The sequence below is a fragment of the Poromitra crassiceps genome (genome assembly GCF_964638095.1).
Source record: "Poromitra crassiceps genome assembly, chromosome: 4".
Lineage (NCBI taxonomy): Eukaryota > Metazoa > Chordata > Actinopteri > Beryciformes > Melamphaidae > Poromitra > Poromitra crassiceps.
The window spans coordinates 3,704,830-3,729,892 of NC_139626.1; the positions used below are offsets into that span (position 1 = coordinate 3,704,830).

General features: G+C 41.7%; 1 protein-coding gene across 1 annotated transcript in view; it reads right to left on the reverse strand.

Annotated features, from left to right (window-relative positions):
• Positions 1-24,770, reverse strand: part of LOC310774992 (GDNF family receptor alpha-1-like) — a gene marked incomplete at both ends in the record, with an annotated part of 42,111 nt that extends 17,341 nt beyond the window's left edge. The window contains 3 exons of the mRNA XM_083635070.1: positions 18,112-18,195; positions 18,736-19,041; positions 24,722-24,770. Of these exons, the coding sequence (XP_083491196.1) occupies positions 18,112-18,195; positions 18,736-19,041; positions 24,722-24,770 (439 nt within the window). The remainder of the gene's footprint in view (positions 1-18,111; positions 18,196-18,735; positions 19,042-24,721) is intronic.
• Positions 24,771-25,063: the final 293 nt, after the last annotated feature.

Genomic DNA, 25,063 nt, shown 5'->3' on the forward strand with positions numbered 1-25,063 from the left:
TAAGAAGTCTGTGTGTGTGTGTGTGTGTGTGTGTGTGTGTCTGTGTGTGTGTGTGTGTGTGCGTGTGTGCGTGTGTGCGTGTGTGCGTGTGTGCGTGTGTGCGTGTGTGCGCGCGTGCGTGCGTGCGCGCACGCACGTAGCAGAGGGCCCCAGCTTAGGCTGTAAGTCACAGTGCATGTCTAACTCTGTATTAGACATAATAGCCCAGGGCAAAACAAGAGCTTTTCTATCAGGAGCTCTCTTGCATTTAATGAGCTAGATTTAGGAGCTTTTTTTCTGTTTCCAAAGTGATTTCTGTTCTATTGTGTATAAGAAGAACACATACAAACAAAAAGGCAGAATCATGACATTATGTTGCAATACACTGCACCAGTTGAAACAATGCTGAAACAATAGAGCAAAATTATTTTCTGTAATAGATAGAATAGTAACACTGTCTGCTTTTCTAAACAGAATCAGACCAGAACAATTTGATTACGGTATCTTGTTAAAAATGCATCGGTTTGTCTGTTAGCAGGATTACAGAAAAACTACTGGGCCGATTTCCATGAAACTTGGTGGAAGGGTGTAGCATGGACCAATGAAGAATTACATTTTGAGGCGGATCCAAGCTAATTCAGGTCAAGGGAGGGGCAGGGCCAGGCAAAAGGGGCTGTAGCTAGGGATAGGAGGGTCCTAGATCAGACCTGGGCAACTGGCGGCCTGCGGGCCACATGCGTCCTGCTGGAATTGCATTTTATTTATTTTTTTACAGTGCACCTGAACGCAACATGCAAGATACCCGCTGAATAAGTGTCCAAATGTTCATGTCATTCTGGCCAATACTCCATTTCTGTTCTAACATTTCAGTCTGGAATATGGAATATCTTTCAATAATCTTTATGACTAAAAGGCTAAAAGTAATCTCATGTGTAAGAAATTATTTCTACATTGAAGTAAAAATTTAAATAATTAACTTGTTGGTTTTGCATTTATTTAGCTTCAAGAGTGCATTTTTGTTTGTGTGACCCTCAACACAGGCTTTGAGAATCCCGGGCCACTTACTGATGCTTAAATGAACGTACTGTACACCACTGTACACTGCTCACCTGTGGGGCAGCTACAGAAAAAGCAGCATGAAAAAACTTAATGTGGCTTATAATGATGCTCTACGACTGCTCTTGCAAGTCCCTCGTTGGCATAGTGCCAGTCAGCTGTTTGTCACTATGGGTATACCCACACTAAATGCACTTTTGAGAAATCTCATGTACAGATTCATGTGTCGATTAGATGCCTCTGTGAACAAGGTTATTGTGGCCTTAACCAATCCTGCCTTAAAGGAACACTCTGCCCATTTTCAACCAGCTTTGTATCATTAGAACATCAGTAGTATATCAGAAAACTGTAAACGGTTTTGAAGTCTGTCATTTAATTTGACAGTTATTGAGTGTTAAAGTGTGGACCAGTGACATCACTGGTCCACACTAACTCAAATTAATAACTCATTAACTCAAATCAACTCTCAATAACTGTCAAACTATTCATCATTCATCTAGTTTGACAGTTATTGAGAGTTGATTTGAGTTAATGAGTTACTAATTTGAGTGTTCCTTTAAGCAACACCAGGTTCTATGCTCCTTTGTGGCGACATTGGAGAAAGAGCCTCTATGTTTTATGATGCCTTGTATTTATTTAGTGTTGTCTTTGCATTTATAATGTGTCTTTATGTATTTTATGTCTTGTATTGATTTATATGGACCTGCGCTTGTGTCTGAAATAAAGTTTGAATTGATAACCCACTCATATTCTGGTTTATTTCAAGAAAAACATTTTGGTGCTCTCCATCATCAAAGTTCCTGGGTTCTGGCATGACAATATTTGTTCGGGCCCCTGGCAACAATCTGGGTTTCTCATGCGGCCCCCCATGAAAAATAATTGCCCAACCCTGTCCTAGATAGTCCCGGTTCTAGGGCTGGGTAGGGGGAGTGGCGTGTATCTGGGTGCTGGGAGGGGGCATGGTCAGGAAAGGGGGCATGGTCAGGAAAGGGGGCATGGGTAGGGAAAGGGCTCATAGCCAGTGTTGGGCAAGTTACTTTCAAAATGTAATATACTACATATTACTAGTTACTTTTATTTGAAAGTAATAAGTTACTTTACAATATTACTTTCTGTGTAGAGTAACTCGTTACTTATTACACTACTTTTGCATTACTTTCACCAAAACAACAGCAACAGCAGAATGACATCGCCGCCACGGAACCATCCCGAAAAATAATTTCAACCGCCTTGAAGTCAGTGTAAACAATCCAAAATTCTAAATGTTATCATTTTCCTTTGTTATTGTCATCTATAGTGGTTATTTGCATAAAAACACACAGTTTGATTAGGAAATGATTGTATCTTTTTTAAATATGTGCTTTGATTTAATAAAATGTAACTTACTTAGTTACTTGACAAAGTAACTGGTATAATATTACTGAATTCCTATAAGTAATAAGTTATATTACTGAGTTACTGCTAAAAGTAATATATTACATGTAATATGTTACTTTTGTAATGAGTTACCCCCAACACTGCTCATAGCCAGAGCCATATAATAGAAGAGTTCCGACATCTCCATTCACTCCAATGGACCAGTTTTTTTCCAGGAAGTAGAAAGTGGAACTCTTCAGTAAAAAAAGCAGCACTGTCGAGTTGCATCAAAATAGACAGTGTTGTACTTTGAAAGGGTTTTTTATCCCTTGAAATGAATCAAATTGTACATTATCGGCTTTATTTTAGCATGCAAAAGTAGCGCGAGACCCATTCCTGGCTGTTCATTGGCTAATGATTCTTGCATTTTGGTCCTCCGCTGACGCCACTCTCTTACTAGAGGACACTACTCATAGCTAGTAGGGTTACTACTAGTTCACACATACATATCGTAGCAGACTGTAGTATTGGCCTTGGTGGAGGCCTGTGCTCTCAGAGTGCCATTCTAGTTTTACCAATAATTTGGATCAACCTTTTTGTTGATGTTGGTTTTGCTGATTCTGTTCAATACAAATTGATGCCTTGATAATCGTAAGGTATTGATATATATTTGACACCAACCCCTATAGACCTGAATGCCTTTAAAGTCGCCTACTTGACTTTAAAGTAACACCTCTGTTCAAAAACCCATTGGCTTCAGAACAAAACAAATCTCATTTGCTCTCCTTAAGTTGCAGCCCCTGAGCCAGGCCACCAGCTTGCCACTGATATAGAGCCAACCGACAGAATGACAGGCCAGTGGAGCAAGCACTGGAATCTGACCTTTGACCTCCAATAGGTTGATACAAGAGACCTTTTGAACAACCGCCAGCCAGGCAGGTATAATCGGATTCCCAAGGAAGGGGTTCATGATGGTGTCCTGGGGCTGTGCTCACTAATACAGTGAAAGTGAGAATATGAGAAGCAAAGATCTCTGTTGAATAGCTGCCAAAATGTCCCGTCTTTGTGCAATGCCCTAACTTTTGAAACACCAGTGAAATGTTAGCAGTGTGCAGCGTAACACACTTCTCATATGCGGTTAGTAAAAAAAAAAACTCTTTCAGAGCTATTGTTGCAGCTCACTAAGCTATAGGACATACACTGTAAAACAAATCTGATAAATATTCAACACAAGGTAAGCATCTGTGTCGGGCCACTGGCTCATCTACGGCCTTAATGAACTCTCCAGGGGCGAAGTCAGGATCAGTAAATGCTGTTACATTTTAGGCAGCTGCAGTCTCTAATGCACATGTTATTTGAACATGGACTTATATGTCTCCAGCAGTTATAGATTGTAATTGGCTTTATGGGTTTATGTTACAAAGCAAATTGTTTTCAGTGTTGTTGAAGGATGGCATGTGTATTTTCAATGGAGAGAGACTACGCATGTAGGCCTACTTCTTGCACTGCTGAGACCTGTGAAAGGACGCAGATACTGTAAGCCAGGGATACTCAACTTGCTTTGCCCGGGGGCCACTTTCGTGAAATGATAGATGGCCAGGGGCCAGTTAATAAACAAACAATATACATTTTTCTGTAGCGGATTGTAGGTTTTTGGGGTGTCAGCCGGAGTTTAGTCTGACAATGTTGTGCACACCGGATAGTTCGTTAGGTTAAGTTAGTTAAGTTAAGTACATACATAAGTGCCTGGGTAGCGAGCAGACGGCAGTATTTGACAATTTAGCAGCTAAATTATAGATTATTGAAAGATATTCCATATTCCAGACTGAAATGCTATAACAGAAGTGGAGTATTGGCCAGAGTGACATGAACATTTGGACACTCATTCCTCTGCTATCTTGCATGTTGCGTTCAGGTGCACTGTAAAAAAATAATAATAATAATAAAAAAAAAAAAAAAATGTTTTTTTTTGCAATTCCATCGCGGGCCACACAGGGGGCACCCGCCGGCCGCATGTGGCTCACGGGCCGCAAGTTGAGTATCAGTGCTGTAGGCAGTGTTTCTCCTACCATCCTACAGGCCTGGCGGGCCCGCCAGGCCAACGGCGCCCCTGCCAGAAAAATAAAAAAAATTCTGCTCTCCCCAAAATTTCAATAAACCTTTATGGCATATTATTACAATACAGCAATACTGGTGTTGACAGTAATAGAAGGTGCTAAATCATTCAAAACAATAAGCATTTTGCTTTTAGGAGCATTGTGCCAGCGTGCGCCGCTGTTCCAAAACATGTCAACGTGTGTCGTTGCCTGGGAAACGCACATCCCATAATACAACTGTTCACACCGCATCCCATAATAGTATGATGATAGTTGGGATGCCATTGTGAACATAGATGCGAACAGGTTAGCTAAAAGTTTAGCGTCGCCTGCGAGGGCCCCCACCGTTGCGGTCGAGGTACGTTTCGAAATCCCTCCAGGCCTGAATTTTTTTCTAGGGGAAACACTGCTGTAAGGATTTAGACTTGTGCCTCATAAGAGCTGCAACAGCCTCTAATGGGGCAGGCAGGTGTCAGCAGTACATTAGCAGAGAAACGGTGTGTATTAGCATTTTGCTGAATGCCACAGAAATGGAAGAAATGGAAAGATTTGTCTCTGAAGCTGCTTTATAATTGGTAGCCAAGTTAATTCCACACCAGTGGCAGCTCGACTAGCCAGACTGTAGTCAAACAAACGGGCTGGCAAAGGTAGAATTGGATGATTAAGAGGATGTTCATTTCAACAATGCATACTGTACAACAATATCATATATAATGATATTTCTTTTTTTAACTTATGCCTCCCACACACTAGAGGATAAAAGGCCCGATTTAATGCCCGATTCCCCTCGGGGGGGCGTGGCCCGATTCGAGGCTAGTCTCAACCGATTTTTTGTCAAAATAATTGTCAAGTGTCTGGTGTCAATAAATTATTGATTGAATCGGAGCCGGCCCGATCTCGAATCGGGCATATCAAACATGTTTGATATTTACGATGGCTGTCTCCCGACGGAACCCGCAATAGCCAATGAGAGCGAGCAGACCGGGACGCGTCGACGGTCATACCCGGATGTTAATGCAGCGCTACGAGTTGTGGCAACAGCAGAGCCATGTAGCTCCTCTCTCCCCAGCATCCTCACAGCTTAAAACAGGGTGGACAGCGGCGGATGGCTCTCCAAACATGTGCCGAGCGGAGCGGTTTGTTTGCTTCAAGCGAGCGGATATGCTGTAATATGAGCTCTCAGACAGGACGTTGTTTTAGCTCATTTTGCGAGGGTGTCCGCGCTGCTTGAGGTGGACCCGCCGCTCGGTGCATGTTTGGAGAGCCATCTGCTGTTGTCTGTGTGAAAAAATTGCGGTTTTGTGGGATATAAACAGCCTACAGTCTAGTTGCTGGAATCGCTGTGAGTCGGTACTTCAAACGGCTGGTGTGTGGTCTCGCAGTCTGGCCGAATCGTCTAGTGTGTGCGTTCAGGCGATTTTAATGTTAAAATCTGATGAAATTGTCCTTATGTCTGTGGTCTCTCATGTTTTTAAAATCGGTTAAGATTTGAAAATCCTCTAGTGTGTAGGCAGCATTAGCAGAGGTACTTTGCCTTTCAAAGACAACTTTGAACAAACAAGGCGAAAAAACATTCTCGATCAAAAACACAAATGTCACATAAAATTACGTACAGTACATCCACTATATATGAACATGAATCATGCAGTGCCCTTTTGGACAAATTGATGCCATTTGTTTTTCACGTTTAATTCCATACAGGCTATGTACTAAATGGTGGGAGCTGAAACAAGGCAGGAGATATGCATATTGAAAGTGAATTGACTATAATGGACCTCTTACATGAAAACAGTGTAATTTTACAACCGCGGGATCTCAATATCTATGAAATTTCCTCAAAATTGTCTTGCTGCTTTCCAAAATAGAAGAATGAGGCACAGATGAGCACAATGCCACGATCCTGTTTATGAATTTGATACAGGATGTTAAAAAGTTACAATTTTCCACTTACGGTAAATTAGATACCAGTCTGTGTGAGTCCCAACTTTGCCTCAGTGTGCACACAGCAGCATCTTTCACAGCCATATTCGTTCATTGATTTTTATAAATGACGCATCGTTTAATTTCAGCTCTTCCTAGAAGATGTATTCCAGTTATTGGACTGGATGTCACCTGCCTTTCAGCGTGGATTAATGACAATATAAACACATCAGTGGAGAAGCTTTCTGCAGACGCTATAGAAAGAAGAAGCACCGTGACTTAAGAACGCTTAACTCAAACACACAGCTGACATGAGGAGAGGAGAAGCACCGTGACTTAAGAACGCTGAACTCAAACACACAGCTGACATGAGGAGAGGAGCTGAACTCAAACACACAGCTGACATGAGGAGAGGAGAATTGATTGCATTTGAATAACTTGTGACATCTTTCATTCAGCATTCCTGCTTAAAGTCGAGCTGAACAGTCATGTGACTGACATCTCTTGGCCCGGAAGTGAGGTTCATTTTCTCCATAGACATCCTTATAAATGCTTATAGAACCAGTTTGAAGGCCGGAACCAAGCCTGTGACCATAAAACATTGCACTTGGACAAAAGTTTTTCAAAATGTCGATGGAGAAAGTGAAATGGAAACTCACTTCCGGGGCAAGAGATGTCACGTGACTGTTGATCTCTATAGCATCAGTTACTGTACGGTAATTTGTTAACATATTGTATGAGGAGACTAAGAAAATCTTATATTAGCAGTGGTGGAAATGGGGGGGGGGGGGGAGAACGGGAGGGGGAACGGCATTCTGCCTCAGATTCCCCTTAAAATATGTCTTGCAATGCAGTGGAGAGCAGATCAGTGGAGAGCAGAGCAGAGCAGTGGAGAGCAGATCAGTGGAGAGCAGAGCAGAGCAGTGGAGAGCAGATCAGTCGAGAGGGGGCAGCATGAAAGGAGCAGAGTAGAACATGTATTTGGAAGCTGAATAAGTGTCATCAAGTATGTCATGAATACATCAAGGGGAAATAATCAGTAGAGCTCGACATTAAAACCTTTGTACAAGATTTTTTACGTAGATGTAAATTGGTATAATGAGTAAAAAAACAAAAAAAACAAGCATTCAGCAATGGCAGGGGGCGGGCGGCGCCACGTCCAGGGACCCCCATCCTGCGTAAATAGGGTTCCCAGAGTAAAACCACTGTGTATAGCACAAATACAGTATATTCTAATCCAATCTGTAAAGGAAAGGATTGGAGGAAAGGAGTCAATTGGGAGGTGCATCTGCAAATGACAAAGCCACCGTGGTCTATCAAATATAACTGAACACTGGAATACCACAAAGGATAAAGTGTGTCTAATAATACGGATCGGTTTTCACCCATAGAGATTGGAGAGCATCATGTCTTACTATGTAGCCCCATGGGACCCAGTGGACTTACAGATCTTGCTATGTTTGGCTCACACGTACAGTACATCATTTTGCAGTGCTGCTCGCCCGAGGTTCAGCTGCACTGCTGCTCGCCCGAGGTTCAGCTGCACTGCTGCTCGCCCGAGGTTCAGCTTAGTTGTGGACAGGAATGAGGTCACCCTATGGCAAATGGATTCCTGATATCTATCCCATTAAGTCCCCCCCTAGAGTCGCCTTACAGTACATTATATACACAATGCATTGCTATACATTAACTGACTAGTCCTCTGCTCCTGTTCCATCCTACAGTACAGTATTTACACAATGCATTGCTATACATTAACTGACTAGTCCTCTGCTCCTGTTCCATCCTACAGTACAGTATTTACACAATGCATTGCTATACATTAACTGACTAGTCCTCTGCTCCTGTTCCATCCTACAGTACATTATTTACACAATGCATTGCTATACATTAACTGACTAGTCCTCTGCTCCTGTTCCATCCTATAGTACATTATATACACAATGCATTGCTATACATTAACTGACTAGTCATCTGCTCCTGTTCCATCCTATAGTACAGTATTTACACAATGCATTGCTATACATTAACTGACTAGTCCTCTGCTCCTGTTCCATCCTATAGTACATTATATACACAATGCATTGCTATACATTAACTGACTAGTCATCTGCTCCTGTTCCATCCTATAGTACAGTATTTACACAATGCATTGCTATACATTAACTGACTAGTCCTCTGCTCCTGTTCCATCCTACAGTACAGTATTTACACAATGCATTGCTATACATTAACTGACTAGTCCTCTACTCCTGTTCCATCCTACAGTACAGTATTTACACAATGCATTGCTATACATTAACTGACTAGTCCTCTGCTCCTGTTGCATCCTACAGTACAGTATTTACACAATGCATTGCTATACATTAACTGACTAGTCCTCTACTCCTGTTCCATCCTACAGTACAGTATTTACACAATGCATTGCTATACATTAACTGACTAGTCCTCTGCTCCTGTTGCATCCTACAGTACAGTATTTACACAATGCATTGCTATACATTAACTGACTAGTCCTCTGCTCCTGTTCCATCCTACAGTACAGTATATACACAATGCATTGCTATACATTAACTGACTAGTCCTCTCCTCCTGTTCCATCCTACAGTACATTATTTACACAATGCATTGCTATACATTAACTGACTAGTCCTCTGCTCCTGTTCCATCCTATAGTACATTATTTACACAATGCATTGCTATACATTAACTGACTAGTCCTCTGCTCCTGTTCCATCCTACAGTACATTATTTACACAATGCATTGCTATACATTAACTGACTAGTCCTCTGCTCCTGTTCCATCCTACAGTACAGTATTTACACAATGCATTGCTATACATTAAACTGACTAGTCCTCTGCTCCTGTTCCATCCTACAGTACATTATTTACACAATGCATTGCTATACATTAACTGACTAGTCCTCTGCTCCTGTTCCATCCTATAGTACATTATATACACAATGCATTGATATACATTAACTGACTAGTCCTCTGCTCCTGTTCCATCCTACAGTACACTATATACACAATGCATTGCTATACATTAACTGACTAGTCCTCTGCTCCTGTTCCATCCTACAGTACATTATATACACAATGCATTGCTATACATTAACTGACTAGTCCTCTGCTCCTGTTCCATCCTATAGTACAGTATTTACACAATGCATTGCTATACATTAACTGACTAGTCCTCTGCTCCTGTTCCATCCCTGCAGCTCTATTTATCTTGCTCTTTCCTCCAACAACAGATCTATTACAGTAGCCCTAATGCTCAGGAGAAAAGCATACATTAAGCTGCCAGGTCATCCCACTTCAAAGCACGTCACTGACACTAAAAGGCTTGACTTTGATAGAATAGTGCATTAGCAGCAAACTAGGGTTTTGAATATATCTTGATCAATTAAGATTGGAACATTTGCCATTGGTTGGATGGCATTTTTGTGACTGTTGTCTTATAGATCAAAGCTGGGAAAGTAGCTGGAACCACTTGGCACAACATGCTACTGCCTCTTGGCCTTCATCATCTCTGCTGTCATTTATTTGTTGTCCCATTATCTTGAATCATTACCAATGCTCATTTTCCCAATTCTCCTGCATGTCTGTGGAGCACTGTTCATAGTGTTTGAGGCTGATATAGTTCATGTCTGTGGAGCACTGTTCATAGTGTTTGAGGCTGATATAGTTCATGTCTGTGGAGCACTGTTCATAGTGTTTGAGGCTGATATAGTTCATGTCTGTGGAGCACTGTTCATAGTGTTTGAGGCTGATATAGTTCATGTCTGTGGAGCACTGTTCATAGTGTTTGAGGCTGATATAGTTCATGTCTGTGGAGCACTGTTCATAGTGTTTGAGGCTGATATAGTTCATGTCTGTGGAGCACTGTTCATAGTGTTTGAGGCTGATATAGTTCATGTCTGTGGAGCACTGTTCATAGTGTTTGAGGCTGATATAGTTCATGTCTGTGGAGCGCTGTTCATAGTGTTTGAGGCTGATATAGTTCATGTCTGTGGAGCACTGTTCATAGTGTTTGAGGCTGATATAGTTCATGTCTGTGGAGCACTGTTCATAGTGTTTGATGCTGATATAGTTCATGTCTGTGGAGCACTGTTCATAGTGTTTGATGCTGATATAGTTCATGTCTGTGGAGCACTGTTCATAGTGTTTGAGGCTGATATAGTTCATGTCTGTGGAGCACTGTTCATAGTGTTTGATGCTGATATAGTTCATGTCTGTGGAGCACTGTTCATAGTGTTTGATGCTGATATAGTTCATGTCTGTGGAGCACTGTTCATAGTGTTTGATGCTGATATAGTTCATGTCTGTGGAGCACTGTTCATAGTGTTTGAGGCTGATATAGTTCATGTCTGTGGAGCACTGTTCATAGTGTTTGAGGCTGATATAGTTCATGTCTGTGGAGCACTGTTCATAGTGTTTGATGCTGATATAGTTCATGTCTGTGGAGCACTGTTCATAGTGTTTGATGCTGATATAGTTAATGTCTGTGGAGCACTGTTCATAGTGTTTGAGGCTGATATAGTTCATGTCTGTGGAGCGCTGTTCATAGTGTTTGAGGCTGATATAGTTCATGTCTGTGGAGCACTGTTCATAGTGTTTGAGGCTGATATAGTTCATGTCTGTGGAGCACTGTTCATAGTGTTTGATGCTGATATAGTTCATGTCTGTGGAGCACTGTTCATAGTGTTTGATGCTGATATAGTTCATGTCTGTGGAGCGCTGTTCATAGTGTTTGAGGCTGATATAGTTCATGTCTGTGGAGCACTGTTCATAGTGTTTGAGGCTGATATAGTTCATGTCTGTGGAGCACTGTTCATAGTGTTTGATGCTGATATAGTTCATGTCTGTGGAGCACTGTTCATAGTGTTTGATGCTGATATAGTTCATGTCTGTGGAGCACTGTTCATAGTGTTTGAGGCTGATATAGTTCATGTCTGTGGAGCACTGTTCATAGTGTTTGATGCTGATATAGTTCATGTCTGTGGAGCACTGTTCATAGTGTTTGATGCTGATATAGTTCATGTCTGTGGAGCACTGTTCATAGTGTTTGATGCTGATATAGTTCATGTCTGTGGAGCACTGTTCATAGTGTTTGAGGCTGATATAGTTCATGTCTGTGGAGCACTGTTCATAGTGTTTGAGGCTGATATAGTTCATGTCTGTGGAGCACTGTTCATAGTGTTTGATGCTGATATAGTTCATGTCTGTGGAGCACTGTTCATAGTGTTTGATGCTGATATAGTTCATGTCTGTGGAGCACTGTTCATAGTGTTTGATGCTGATATAGTTCATGTCTGTGGAGCACTGTTCATAGTGTTTGAGGCTGATATAGTTCATGTCTGTGGAGCACTGTTCATAGTGTTTGAGGCTGATATAGTTCATGTCTGTGGAGCACTGTTCATAGTGTTTGATGCTGATATAGTTCATGTCTGTGGAGCACTGTTCATAGTGTTTGATGCTGATATAGTTCATGTCTGTGGAGCACTGTTCATAGTGTTTGAGGCTGATATAGTTCATGTCTGTGGAGCACTGTTCATAGTGTTTGAGGCTGATATAGTTCATGTCTGTGGAGCACTGTTCATAGTGTTTGATGCTGATATAGTTCATGTCTGTGGAGCACTGTTCATAGTGTTTGATGCTGATATAGTTCATGTCTGTGGAGCACTGTTCATAGTGTTTGATGCTGATATAGTTCATGTCTGTGGAGCACTGTTCATAGTGTTTGAGGCTGATATAGTTCATGTCTGTGGAGCGCTGTTCATAGTGTTTGATGCTGATATAGTTCATGTCTGTGGAGCACTGTTCATAGTGTTTGAGGCTGATATAGTTCATGTCTGTGGAGCACTGTTCATAGCGTTTGAGGCTGATATAGTTCATGTCTGTGGAGCACTGTTCATAGTGTTTGATGCTGATATAGTTCATGTCTGTGGAGCGCTGTTCATAGTGTTTGATGCTGATATAGTTCATGTCTGTGGAGCACTGTTCATAGTGTTTGAGGCTGATATAGTTCATGTCTGTGGAGCACTGTTCATAGCGTTTGATGCTGATATAGTTCATGTCTGTGGAGCACTGTTCATAGTGTTTGATGCTGATATAGTTAATGTCTGTGGAGCACTGTTCATAGTGTTTGATGCTGATATAGTTCATGTCTGTGGAGCACTGTTCATAGTGTTTGATGCTGATATAGTTCATGTCTGTGGAGCACTGTTCATAGTGTTTGATGCTGATATAGTTCATGTCTGTGGAGCACTGTTCATAGTGTTTGATGCTGATATAGTTAATGTCTGTGGAGCACTGTTCATAGTGTTTGATGCTGATATAGTTCATGTCTGTGGAGCACTGTTCATAGTGTTTGAGGCTGATATAGTTCATGTCTGTGGAGCACTGTTCATAGCGTTTGATGCTGATATAGTTCATGTCTGTGGAGCACTGTTCATAGTGTTTGAGGCTGATATAGTTCATGTCTGTGGAGCACTGTTCATAGTGTTTGATGCTGATATAGTTCATGTCTGTGGAGCACTGTTCATAGTGTTTGATGCTGATATAGTTCATGTCTGTGGAGCGCTGTTCATAGCGTTTGATGCTGATATAGTTCATGTCTGTGGAGCGCTGTTCATAGTGTTTGATGCTGATATAGTTCATGTCTGTGGAGCACTGTTCATAGTGTTTGAGGCTGATATAGTTCATGTCTGTGGAGCGCTGTTCATAGCGTTTGAGGCTGATATAGTTCATGTCTGTGGAGCACTGTTCATAGTGTTTGATGCTGATATAGTTCATGTCTGTGGAGCACTGTTCATAGTGTTTGAGGCTGATATAGTTCATGTCTGTGGAGCACTGTTCATAGTGTTTGATGCTGATATAGTTCATGTCTGTGGAGCACTGTTCATAGTGTTTGAGGCTGATATAGTTCATGTCTGTGGAGCACTGTTCATAGCGTTTGAGGCTGATATAGTTCATGTCTGTGGAGCACTGTTCATAGTGTTTGAGGCTGATATAGTTCATGTCTGTGGAGCACTGTTCATAGTGTTTGAGGCTGATATAGTTCATGTCTGTGGAGCACTGTTTATAGTGTTTGAGGCTGATATAGTTCATGTCTGTGGAGCACTGTTCATAGTGTTTGATGCTGATATAGTTCATGTCTGTGGAGCACTGTTCATAGTGTTTGAGGCTGATATAGTTCATGTCTGTGGAGCGCTGTTCATAGCGTTTGATGCTGATATAGTTCATGTCTGTGGACCGCTGTTCATCATAGCGTTTGAGGCTGATATAGTTCATGTGAACCATTGTTCTTTCAGAAATGAAGGTTAGCGTAAAGTTGATTCAGGAAGACTATCGCTGCTTCTTCATTCATTCATCTCCCTCTCTCTTTCCACTCCCCTGCTCATAGCAACTGATTAGAGATATTCGTGCTAAACCAATCAGAGCTTGCCACATCTTCCTATTCAGCCAATCATACCTTAACTAGCTGTCAATTTTAAAAGCTGTTCTCTCTTGTGCTGTCTGCTGCCATTTCAGTAGCGCTGCACCTGCAACCAACGATTATTTTCATTATCGATTAATCTGTCGATTATTTTTTCTCGATTAATCGATTGTTTGGTCTATAAAATGCCAGAAAATGGTGAAAAATGTGATCAGTGTTTCCCAAAGCCAAAGATGACTTCCTCAAAATGTCTTGTTTTGTCCACAACCCAAAGATATTCAGTTTACTGTCATAGAGGAGTAAAGAAACCAGAAAATATTCACTTTTAAGAAGCTGGAATCAGAGAATTTTGACATTTTTCATAAAACGTTACTCAAAACGATTAATCCATTATCAAAATAGTTGTCGATTAATTTTCTGTCGATCGACTAATCGATTAATCGCTGCAGCTCTACATTTCAGTGCAATTTGTAGTGACCCTCCTCTACCCCATTCACCTCCAGTTCATCACTTTGACGCCCAGGTCTGAGATCCATCCAGATCCCAGAGTTCTCTTCATCACCACCATAGGTGATGGAGACTCCAGAGGGATAAGGGGATATTTTATACTCTGGGCTTCACTACCCCCTTCATAATCATATCATGACCATGTCATGATGGAGGCTTCACTACCCCCTTCATAATCATATCATGATGATGTCATGATGTGGCTTCACTACCCCCTTCATAATCATATCATGATGATGTCATGATGTGGCTTCACTACCCCCTTCATAATCATATCATGATGATGTCATGATGTGGCTTCACTACCCCCTTCATAATCATATCATGATGATGTCATGATGTGGCTTCACTACCCCCTTCATAATCATATCATGATGATGTCATGATGTGGCTTCACTACCCCCTTCATAATCATATCATGATGATGTCATGATGTGGCTTCACTACCCCCTTCATAATCATATCATGATGATGTCATGATGTGGCTTCACTACCCCCTTCATAATCATATCATGATGATGTCATGATGTGGCTTCACTACCCCCTTCATAATCATATCATGATGATGTCATGATGTGGCTTCACTACCCCCTTCATAATCATATCATGATGATGTCATGATGGAGGCTTCACTACCCCCTTCATAATCATATCATGATGATGTCATGATGTGGCTTCACTACCCCCTTCATAATCATATCATGATGATGTCATGATGGAGGCTTCACTACCCCCTTCATAATCATATCATGATGATGTCATGATGGAGGCTTCACTACCCCCTTCATAATCATATCATGACGATGTCATGATGGAGGCTTAATCTCCACAACGGAGTCTAATCACCAAAGACTTTTCACATCATACTATCATATTATGGTATTATGGTATGTGTATGGGTTTATGAGACACGACAGTACAAGCAAACAAAAGTAGGTTTTACAAATTTCATAATACCAAACATAACAATTAGGTAGATAAAATGTCTTCTTCTCTCCCATGCTTTACGGATAAATGAGCAATATCAAAAACTCCCTTTTTAAAGAATAATTCAAGTCTCTGAGCTCATCCTGTAGTGAGAAATCTTCAGGGTGAGCACCAAACATTTTTTCAAATAAAACCTGTCTCAGGGGACAGTAAAACACACACACACTCTGACTGACATTGTGAATTCACACTTGTTAATTTACCTGGTTAGTTCTTTGTACTTGTCTCCTTTTGTGTTTTTCTAGCCTGATATCAGTCAAGTCAAGTTGATTTGTATAGCCCTAATTCACAAGCATGTCTCAGAGGGCTTTACAGAGAATGTCTAGCTAAGTCTAGCTAATCACTATCAGTAAACAGGATGGAGCAATCTTATAGAGAAGGGGAGAGGGGTGTCAACCTGTTACACTCCATTTCCATCTTCTATTCTCGGATTGCCCTCTGTTTAATCAATTTCTATGAGGGGATTCCCTCAGGGGGATTCTATTTCCCCTAACCAATCACTAGAGACCAACACAACGTATCGGCCTGAATCTAACCAATCACTAGAGACCAACACAACGTATCAGCCTGAATCTAACCAATCACTAGAGACCAACACAACGTATCAGCCTGAATCTAACCAATCACTAGAGACCAACACAACGTATCGGCCTGAATCTAACCAATCACTAGAGACCAACACAACGTATCGGCCTGAATCTAACCAATCACTAGAGACCAACACAACGTATCAGCCTGAATCTAACCAATCACTAGAGACCAACACAACGTATCAGCCTGAATCTAACCAATCACTAGAGACCAACACAACGTATCAGCCTGAATCTAACCAATCACTAGAGACCAACACAACGTATCAGCCTGAATCTAACCAATCACTAGAGACCAACACAACGTATCAGCCTGAATCTAACGTTAGTTCATCCAGTAGGGAGAAGGGAAAAAACACATCTCCCCTTTGAATAAATACCTTCAAAGCAGAGTGACGTTTGGATTTCAAAGTAAGTGGTGCTTTTCATTGATTTTAAAAAGCCTCGATAGCGGCGTTTCTCTCATCTATGTCGGCCGCCATTGCTGTTATTACTCCTGAGCACACTTGACAGCGGCATTAGTTCCATTGCGCTGTTTATTAATGCTGATTGGCTCATCATTCGTCCCCCTTGGTGCTCATTGGCTAATCCCTCTGTCAACTGAGGAAAACACATTTGCATATCACGATGCCAGATGAGAAGCAGCCAAACCTCAACTCAGTGGAGTGGGTCTGGACCCAGGCAAGGGTTTTTCTGTCTGTAATTATTATTATTATTATTATTATTATTATTATTATTATTATTATTATTATTATTATTATTATTATTATTATTAGTTTTATTATTAGTTTTATTGTTGTTGTTATATTTTTTGCTGCTGCCTGTTTTGGCCATGGTCTTCCTTGAAAAAGAGATTTTTGATCTCAATGGACTTTCCTGATTAAATAAATGTAAAAAATTAGAACTCACTACGAGAGAGAGAGAGAGAGAGAGAGAGAGAGAGAGAGAGAGAGAGAGAGAGAGAGAGAGAGAGAGAGGATGAGCAGTTCTTCACTAATGGTCGCTGGCTGATGCATCAGAGGTCTTCCTCCAGCCGGTGAGCGATGCCAGGTGAGCGATGCCAGGGGAAGCTACACTTGACACACAAACACAAACACAACTCGTGTTCTATCAGTGCCATAGAATGCAGACGGATGGTTAATTGCTCCTTTGTTTAATTGGGCTCTCTGTGATCTCACAGGGCCTACCTGCATCACGAGCTCCCAAGTCCACCTGCACTCCATAGAGACACTGCGTAACATAGAGACACTGCGTAATGCGTCATCATTCAGAAGCCACGCCCAAGATGGGGGAAAACAGAAAGCCCCCCTCCAATCCTGGCGTTCTCCTATGTCGCGTGCATGGTTGCGTGTTGCACAAAAAGATCGTATATACGGAAGATGAACACTCCAACTTACTTCCTTGACAGCTAGATCCACATTTTTCTTCTCGCCAATTCTCAATGGCTTCCTTGTTTTGCTCAGGAGTACAAAAAAACGTTAACTGGCGATTTTTTTTACATTTGTTGTCTGCGCAGCCCACCACACAGCTTTTAGCTATGTTTAATTCAAGGAAAATGATGCTGGTGTGTGGAAATGAACGGAGCTTTTCCCCCGTGATGGGCGTGGCCTATTTCATGCAGTGTCTCTATTGGCTTCTGAAGATACATTTATGGCTTTTAGATTTACAACAGCAAGTCATTTCTCTCTTTTATTAATTTAACTTTGTTTTATTTTAATCCAGACACTCAGCACCCGCTGCAGCCATGTCCATCTTTTGGAGCTCAAACAAACCCGACTTCACGCTAAAAGGACGGTTCATTCAAAACTAGCATGTAAATACCTGTCCAAATTGCTACTTCCAACACTAGTACTGCAAGTGGAAAAATACCTGGACCTGTCATTATTGCTTGAGAGCTGAAAGTGAAATGAATGTGCTTTGTGTGTGGTGGGTCACAATACGAGATACAAGCTTTTGTGATGGATAATGGGTGTTGAAAGCTGCAGCCTGAAACCAGACAGCATAGAAAAGGGTGGTTGTCAAATAGAGGAAGATTTGTAGTGGTGATGTGGTGACTCAAGCTGGGTTTGAGGCACACGTTAGTCAGAAATAATGACTCTATGCAAAGCACCCTATTCATACAAAATCCTAAGTTGAAACCTTAAGAATGTCTGGGACAGTACAGAAGCAACCTCTTACCTGATATGATGGGGGCCAAGCGGAAGATATCCGAGAGCCGGCTATTGACTGCTTCATAAGGAGAGTCTTCCAACAAGTCGTTGCCTGCATATGAACAATAAACAACATCAATAATGGGTTTTATGTGGGGTGTGTGTGTGTGTGTGTGTGTGTGTGTTGACGTGAGAATATCAAACACACACACACACACACACACACACACTCATGTCCTTATTATTGTGAATTATTATTGTTGCCACTTATAAGTTATGACCAAAGTTGATATATATTTTTTTATCAGATAATTATAATAACATTATGCATGAAGTTGACCTTGGACATGGTCCATTGCACCTTCTAGCAAGTATTTCTGGTGGTTTTATGTAGGCTACAAATCTGGAATCTAAGTGTACATGACTTTTCCAGGACAACAGCTAGCATCATGGCATAAGACAGTGAAATAGGCCTAACTACATGGTCCATAGAGTATAAGGATTGCATTATGGCAGTGCTGTGAAAACATTTTGAAGTAATAAACTGTGTGGTCAATGTGATTAGATTTACAATAGGCCTATACTGTACAAGGAAAATGTGTTCAGTATCTTAATATTGGGCACCTTATTTGTTTTGCATCAGTGTGCATACCCTGTAAACTCTGGCCTATACTCCAGAAGATCCTGAGACAATTCTTCTCCTTCTTCATGCCCCGTCTACACCTGCAGTTGTACAGCGGACTTTGCTTCACAGCATCTATTGCGCTGCGACACTCGTCCTGCGCCTCTGGACCGGTGACCGCGCTCAATCTGCTCTCCCTCCCCGCCACACACTGCCTCATCGTCCGGTACTTGGTGCTGCAGGTGGACACTTTTAAACATTGTTCGCTGGCCTTCACGCAGTCCAGGCGGTTCTGACCGGACGGTGTGCTGCCGTCACCCTTCATGAACACTGAATCTGAGAGTTGTAAGAATTAGATAAGAAAATAATAGAGTTATGCCACATCACCTTTCTTCGACTTTGTTTAACATAGCTTAATTTTCTAATTTTGCTCTATAAAACGCATCATTGAGCACAAGACAAAAACTTCTTGACCTTCCTGCCACCCAGATAGCGGACTACAAGTTACAAGTGCTTAAAAAATGAAGAGTTCAGAACCGTAGCGGCTGATGCATTTTTGTCCAGGGAGGGCTATACCAAATATAGGCCTGGACAATGGGGTTGAAATCAATATGATAATCACAAGGATTATTCTCAATATCAATATCATATGTTTCACGTATGCAAAATCAGTGTTCATCTCATTGAACTGAATGGTGATGTCAAACAAACCTTACATTTTCAAATAATATTCCTGCCATACCTAATTTGATCGGTTTTAAGTAACATTTGCTTGTCATCATCAATTTAGACAGTAGAAATGTCACTATTAAAATAACTTCATATCATCACGATGATTCCACTGAAAGACAACAAACAATAATTGAATTATCATCCACTCCAGCCCTAAATCAAGCAAGTAGTAACGGACGTTAGCCTACTAGTAGCCTACCTTCTGAATCATATGGGCAACAGATTAGTAGGCATATAAACTTATATACTTATTATAACTTATATATACTTTAGAAACAATCTGCGTTCCAGCGCGCAATGCGCTGCAGCGCGCCCGGGTCCATTTGGCACGGGGAGTGTGCGTTTTGTGCACAGGCAGTTAATTGATTGTTAAACACGATGATGGGAAAAATTGTAAATATGAGGAACATGAACAGTTTTGAAATTTACGGCCGTGGAAATTTAACAGATAAATGACTTACCCAGAGAGGACAATATAATGACAAGAGTTGCTAAAATCATTGCGCTTTAAGATACTTCGTGTATCTTTAGAGTGGTATTTCAAAGATTAAAATAAAAATATCAAGATAACTTCTCAAACGGATCCACGTTGCTTCGCGTTGCACATTATTTGTGCATTCTGTAGATCCATGCAAAAACGAGGAGCCCAACTCTCGCGCTGCGGTCTGGTGGATTCACCCAAAACGAAGTCTGCAAACATTGTAGGCTACTGTAGGCTACAAATCAGTTTGTGTCCAATTAAAATGAACCGGTGGTGAGATGTCAGAATAGTCCAATTCCACTCCCGGCTCCGTTTACTCGTGTAGCCTAGTCCCATCCACTCCTCTGTCTCCACTGGTCTGTTACACGAATGGCAAAGTTTGATCGCACAGAAGCCCGTCAGGGGGTTTAACCTGAAGATAGACACAACTTTACGCGCACGCACGTCGACAGCAGTTCGTGGAAAAGATCACAAACACCTCTACACGAATTAGCGCAAGTAATGCAAATCTATTCGGTCATCATAGCGGCTCTTTGCGGATGCTGGAGAGACGGATAAATCCCAAAAGGTCCAACAACACGTGTCTGAAGTTGTGATGGTCAGGTGGACCCTCGCCGTCTGATCCTCAGCTAGGCTCTCTGACTGAAGCAACGCGTGAGGCCGTGACGTCATGTCTGATCCTCAGCTAGGCTCTCTGGCTGAAGCAACGCGTGAGGCCGTGACGTCATGATTTAAGGACGGCTACGCGCACAGAATTGGCTAGTAAGTGCATAATAACAGGCAGTCTCATTTTATAGGCTACTGAACTGTACACTATTAAACAAATAGGCTAATTGTGCTGCCTGGATATCAATGAAATAAACAATGAAAACCCAGCTGGACACAGTATGACATTAGAGGGGGGGGGGGGGCGTGGGGGGGGATCAACATTGTGGTAACAGCTACATAGCCTTCTGTCTGTCTGTTTCTCTGTCTGTCTGTCCCACTGATGATGACATAATCAGTGCTGTCTGTTTCTCTGTCTGTCCCACTGATGACATCATCAGTGATGTCCATCATCAGTGATGTCATAAATTCACACACACACACACACACACACACACACACACACACACACACACACACACACACACACACATGATGAGGCTATATATAGTTCAGTAAAAAAAACACATTTTGAAATGGTTACTATGACACCATTATTTCATCATAATGTGATTGAGCTCTTTGGATTCACAAGAGTCTCAGCTTTGTAGCCATACCCAATTTATACAATTCCATGACTGTGTGCAGAAATAGGGAAACAAAAAAAGGCAAGAATAACATTATTTTCACTGCCTTTAGGACCCTGGAGTTCATATACCCTATGTAGCTGACATATGCCAGACATGGCTGTATAAAGCTAAGACTTGTGTGGTTCTAATTAGACCAATTTCATTCAGATATCTTGATGTGAGAGGTCAAGGGACCCAATTGAGTAGTCATTTACATTTGTCAAAAACTTTGCCAACTTTGGAGCTATGTTACACCCGCTTCCCAGCGAGCTATAACATGGCTGGTACCTACGGATTCGTCTAGATGTCTAGTATTTTTTATGGGGGCTCAGATGAAATTTAGGGAGGCTCAAGCCCCCCTAAAAAGGGTCTGAAACCACCTATTATGAGATGGTTCACTGCAGCCTTTACTCAGAATAATACAATTAAAACTTTGGCACTGTACATTTCTTAGAGTGGTCCCAAGAAACTTTTGTACAATTTATATTCAGTATATTGAACACACATGGGCATTTTTCATTTCTAATGCACTGTTTAGAGAGGCCTACTGGATAAGTAAATATCGCTCTGAATAGCCTGAGTTTATGTGAGACAGTGCTAATCATTAAGCATTCAATACTTGTTATGTTTTCATTGGTGTCGATGAAAACCTTCATATTTAAAAAGTGAAATGATTTATGACAAACTTACCACAACACCAAACATCACTGTCCTTCAGCTGCAATGCAAATACAATCCCATATACAAATAGCCAAGTTACTTCTATAGATTGTAATAAATGGCTTGATTTATAAAAATGTTAGTCTATAATACATGTCATCTTGCAATATCATCGGTTAAAACCAATGATTTATTACTGTTCATTAAAACCCCACAAGAGGTGAGGAAGCCATTAGTTCATTCTTCCTTGAAGTTGCAGTGACAGCAGCTCATGTTGTATTTCTTGCATAGGGTTTAGAGTTTGATATGGCCTACTTAAACAAATGGAAAATCTATAGAGAATTTGCTACAGGAAGAGGCTCAACCCCTGTGGTCTCGTTCACACACCAGGACCCTTTATTAGGTTGCAAAAAGCCTTCCCTCAGCATTATCCACCTCCCAGACTTTATGGTGATCATTCATTTGATGTGTCCCCCAAGAACACTGAAGCGTCTGCAGCACAGGAACACCCATTCCCAGGGTGAGATTTATTAGGGGCTAATCGATATCATTGTTCCATGTGTATCACAAGATCATCAACACTATAACCGATTGCTCAGTCCTTCCTGCGTAGGCCTACTGGGGCCAGTCTCTCCGCACATCTGACAGGATGCTGGAAGTCATGTTGAGATGAGCAATTTATTTTTAAGAGCAAGAGTGAAATACGAGAGACTAATGCAGCCATTTTCTTCATATTGAGAAGGGAAATATAAACACACAGATTATTCTTGATAATTAACTCTGTTAAGTTATTGGTCCTCTCCTCAGAACGTATATTCTCAACAATCCCAATATTTGATTGGGAAGCAGGCTACTTGACAAAATAAGGGATATTCCAGCTAAAATAATAAATAAAGAGAAGGCCTTTTTGATGACTCAAATCTCATTTGATGAGAATATTGTCAAAGAATAAGGTCACTAATACTATTATATATAAAGCAATACTTGTGTTGTTTAGAGAAAACACTTTTAATACAAAACAGCTGTTTGTGAGGCAGAAACGATACAGTAATACCATCCGGATTATATATGAGAGGAAGAATGAATCATCTTGCAGCCCCAGTGGAGCTGGATATAAAGATAGACTGCCATCTAGTGGAGAAGACAGGCCTGCACAGGTATTATGATGTGCTGCATCATGATCTACTGTTTAGAGTCACTACAAGGCCTATTTCAACTCACACGTTTTTCATGCAGAGTTGAACCCTGCTGTGAAGATTAAGTTCAAAAGCAGAGTGTATTTATCACAAAATATATGTCTTTAAATTAAGGAGAATGGTAGAATTTGTTTTAATTATTATTAATAATAAAATGTACAATCATGAGTTGATTTTGACCCCTTTTTCATAAAGTAAACACAATGAAAAGCACAGTCTAGTTATCCAGCACTGCAGCTGGTCATTTGGGCACCCTAAGCATAATTACTTCCTGGTGCCCCCCTCCTCCCAAGAAAACAGAAGAAAGATCTTTTCATTATGAGTGTTACAAATAAGAAAACCAGAACTATGAACTAACTATAGAACAGTTAAAAAAAGAAAGAAAAAGGCCAAAACATTCTTAAAATAAAAACAATTACAATAGTTATTTTCTGTAACTACAAACTACAGATGTCCCATAAACACCCCACAGCGTCTACTATTTACCACGCTCCCTAAACGCCTCATGGCATTCACCAGGCTACTGCATGCTGTTGATGTCCAGCATGATGATTGAGGTAAATGTGAGTTTAATTGAGGACAGCAACTGTCCTCGAGTGCCCACCGCCCGGGTGGGGTCGTCAAAAGGGCCTTTCTGTGTGGAGTTTGCATGTTCTCCCCGTGCCTCCCGGGGGTTTCCTTCATATAGGAACCCCACACCAAAACATGCAATATCCTGGTTGCTGAAGTGGTGCCTCCTCTGGTCGTTAAGGGCGCCTGTTCGGAGGGAGGGGAACTGGTTGGAATAGCGTGATCCTCCCATGTGCTATGGGCTACCGGTGACGCTTCCCCTGTCAGGTGAAAAGAAGCGGCTGGCTAACTGCCCATGTCTCGGAGGAAGCATGGAGCCAGTTTTCGGCTTTTCCCAGATTGGCAGTGTGGAGCAGCAACCAGGATAAATAACCGGACTCATCAGGGTGCCTTAAAAATCATATTTACAATAAGCTTGAAATAAGGTCCAGGTTGTAAAAAAACTGAATTCTCCTTTATGGGCCTTGCTCAAGGGCACCTCAGTGGTGGTAATGACGTTTTTTTTTTTCACTTTCCCCATCCAGATTTATCGTGCCGTTTAGTTGAAAATTCTAAATTGTGAACTATGAAGGCCTTCATATTCAGCTGTGTAAACTGAACTTTGAGCTATAGCTCTTAGGTGAACTTGCACATCACTGAGTGGCAGCAGTCTGGGTCCGTCGTAACTAGACTACGCAGGGTGCTGGCTGGCACAACCATCGGGAGCAATTTGGGGTTCAGTATCTTGCTCAAGGACACTTTGACATTCTGGGGAAGGAGCTGGGGATCAAACCACCGACCTTCTGATTAGAGACGACCCGCTCTATCCCTCCTGAGCCACAGCCGCCCTATGGCAACCTCAAAATGACCAAATTAGAACTCACACTGTTCACAGATGCCGTGCATCTGTCTAACCGTAACCCTAAGCCAAGGACACATGGTTGCTGGTTGAGTGTGGATGAACTGGCTCATATCCAGCATATAAAGTCATATCAGTAGAATGTGAAGCCAGCCACTGCTCACCTCATCTCCCTGCTCACCAAACCAACAGCATGTCAACTCCTCCGTGGCCTGCTGCTGGCAGTTTGTTTGCTGTCACAGTCTCCCTCCCCTCTGCCTCCCACTCGTCTTTGTTCGGTAGACTATCTGTGTCTCCAGGTCGACCAGGGACATCCTGAATTCAGTCACCCAGGAAAATGTATCCTTCGCTTGCCTGCAAGTTGCAACAACACATCCGTCTGTGGCGTGCTGCATACGCAAAAGGCCAAACAATTCTCTCTGCTTCCAACTCACCCCTTCACCCACCCACTCTTTAACGTTTCTATACTGTAAATCAGGGATACTCAACTTGCTTTGCCCGGGGGCCACTTTTGCAAGATGACAGGAGGCCAGGGGCCAGTTAATAAACAAACCTTAATAATGTTAATTTTTCATTAGTGGAGTGTAGGTTTCTGGGGTGCCAGCCG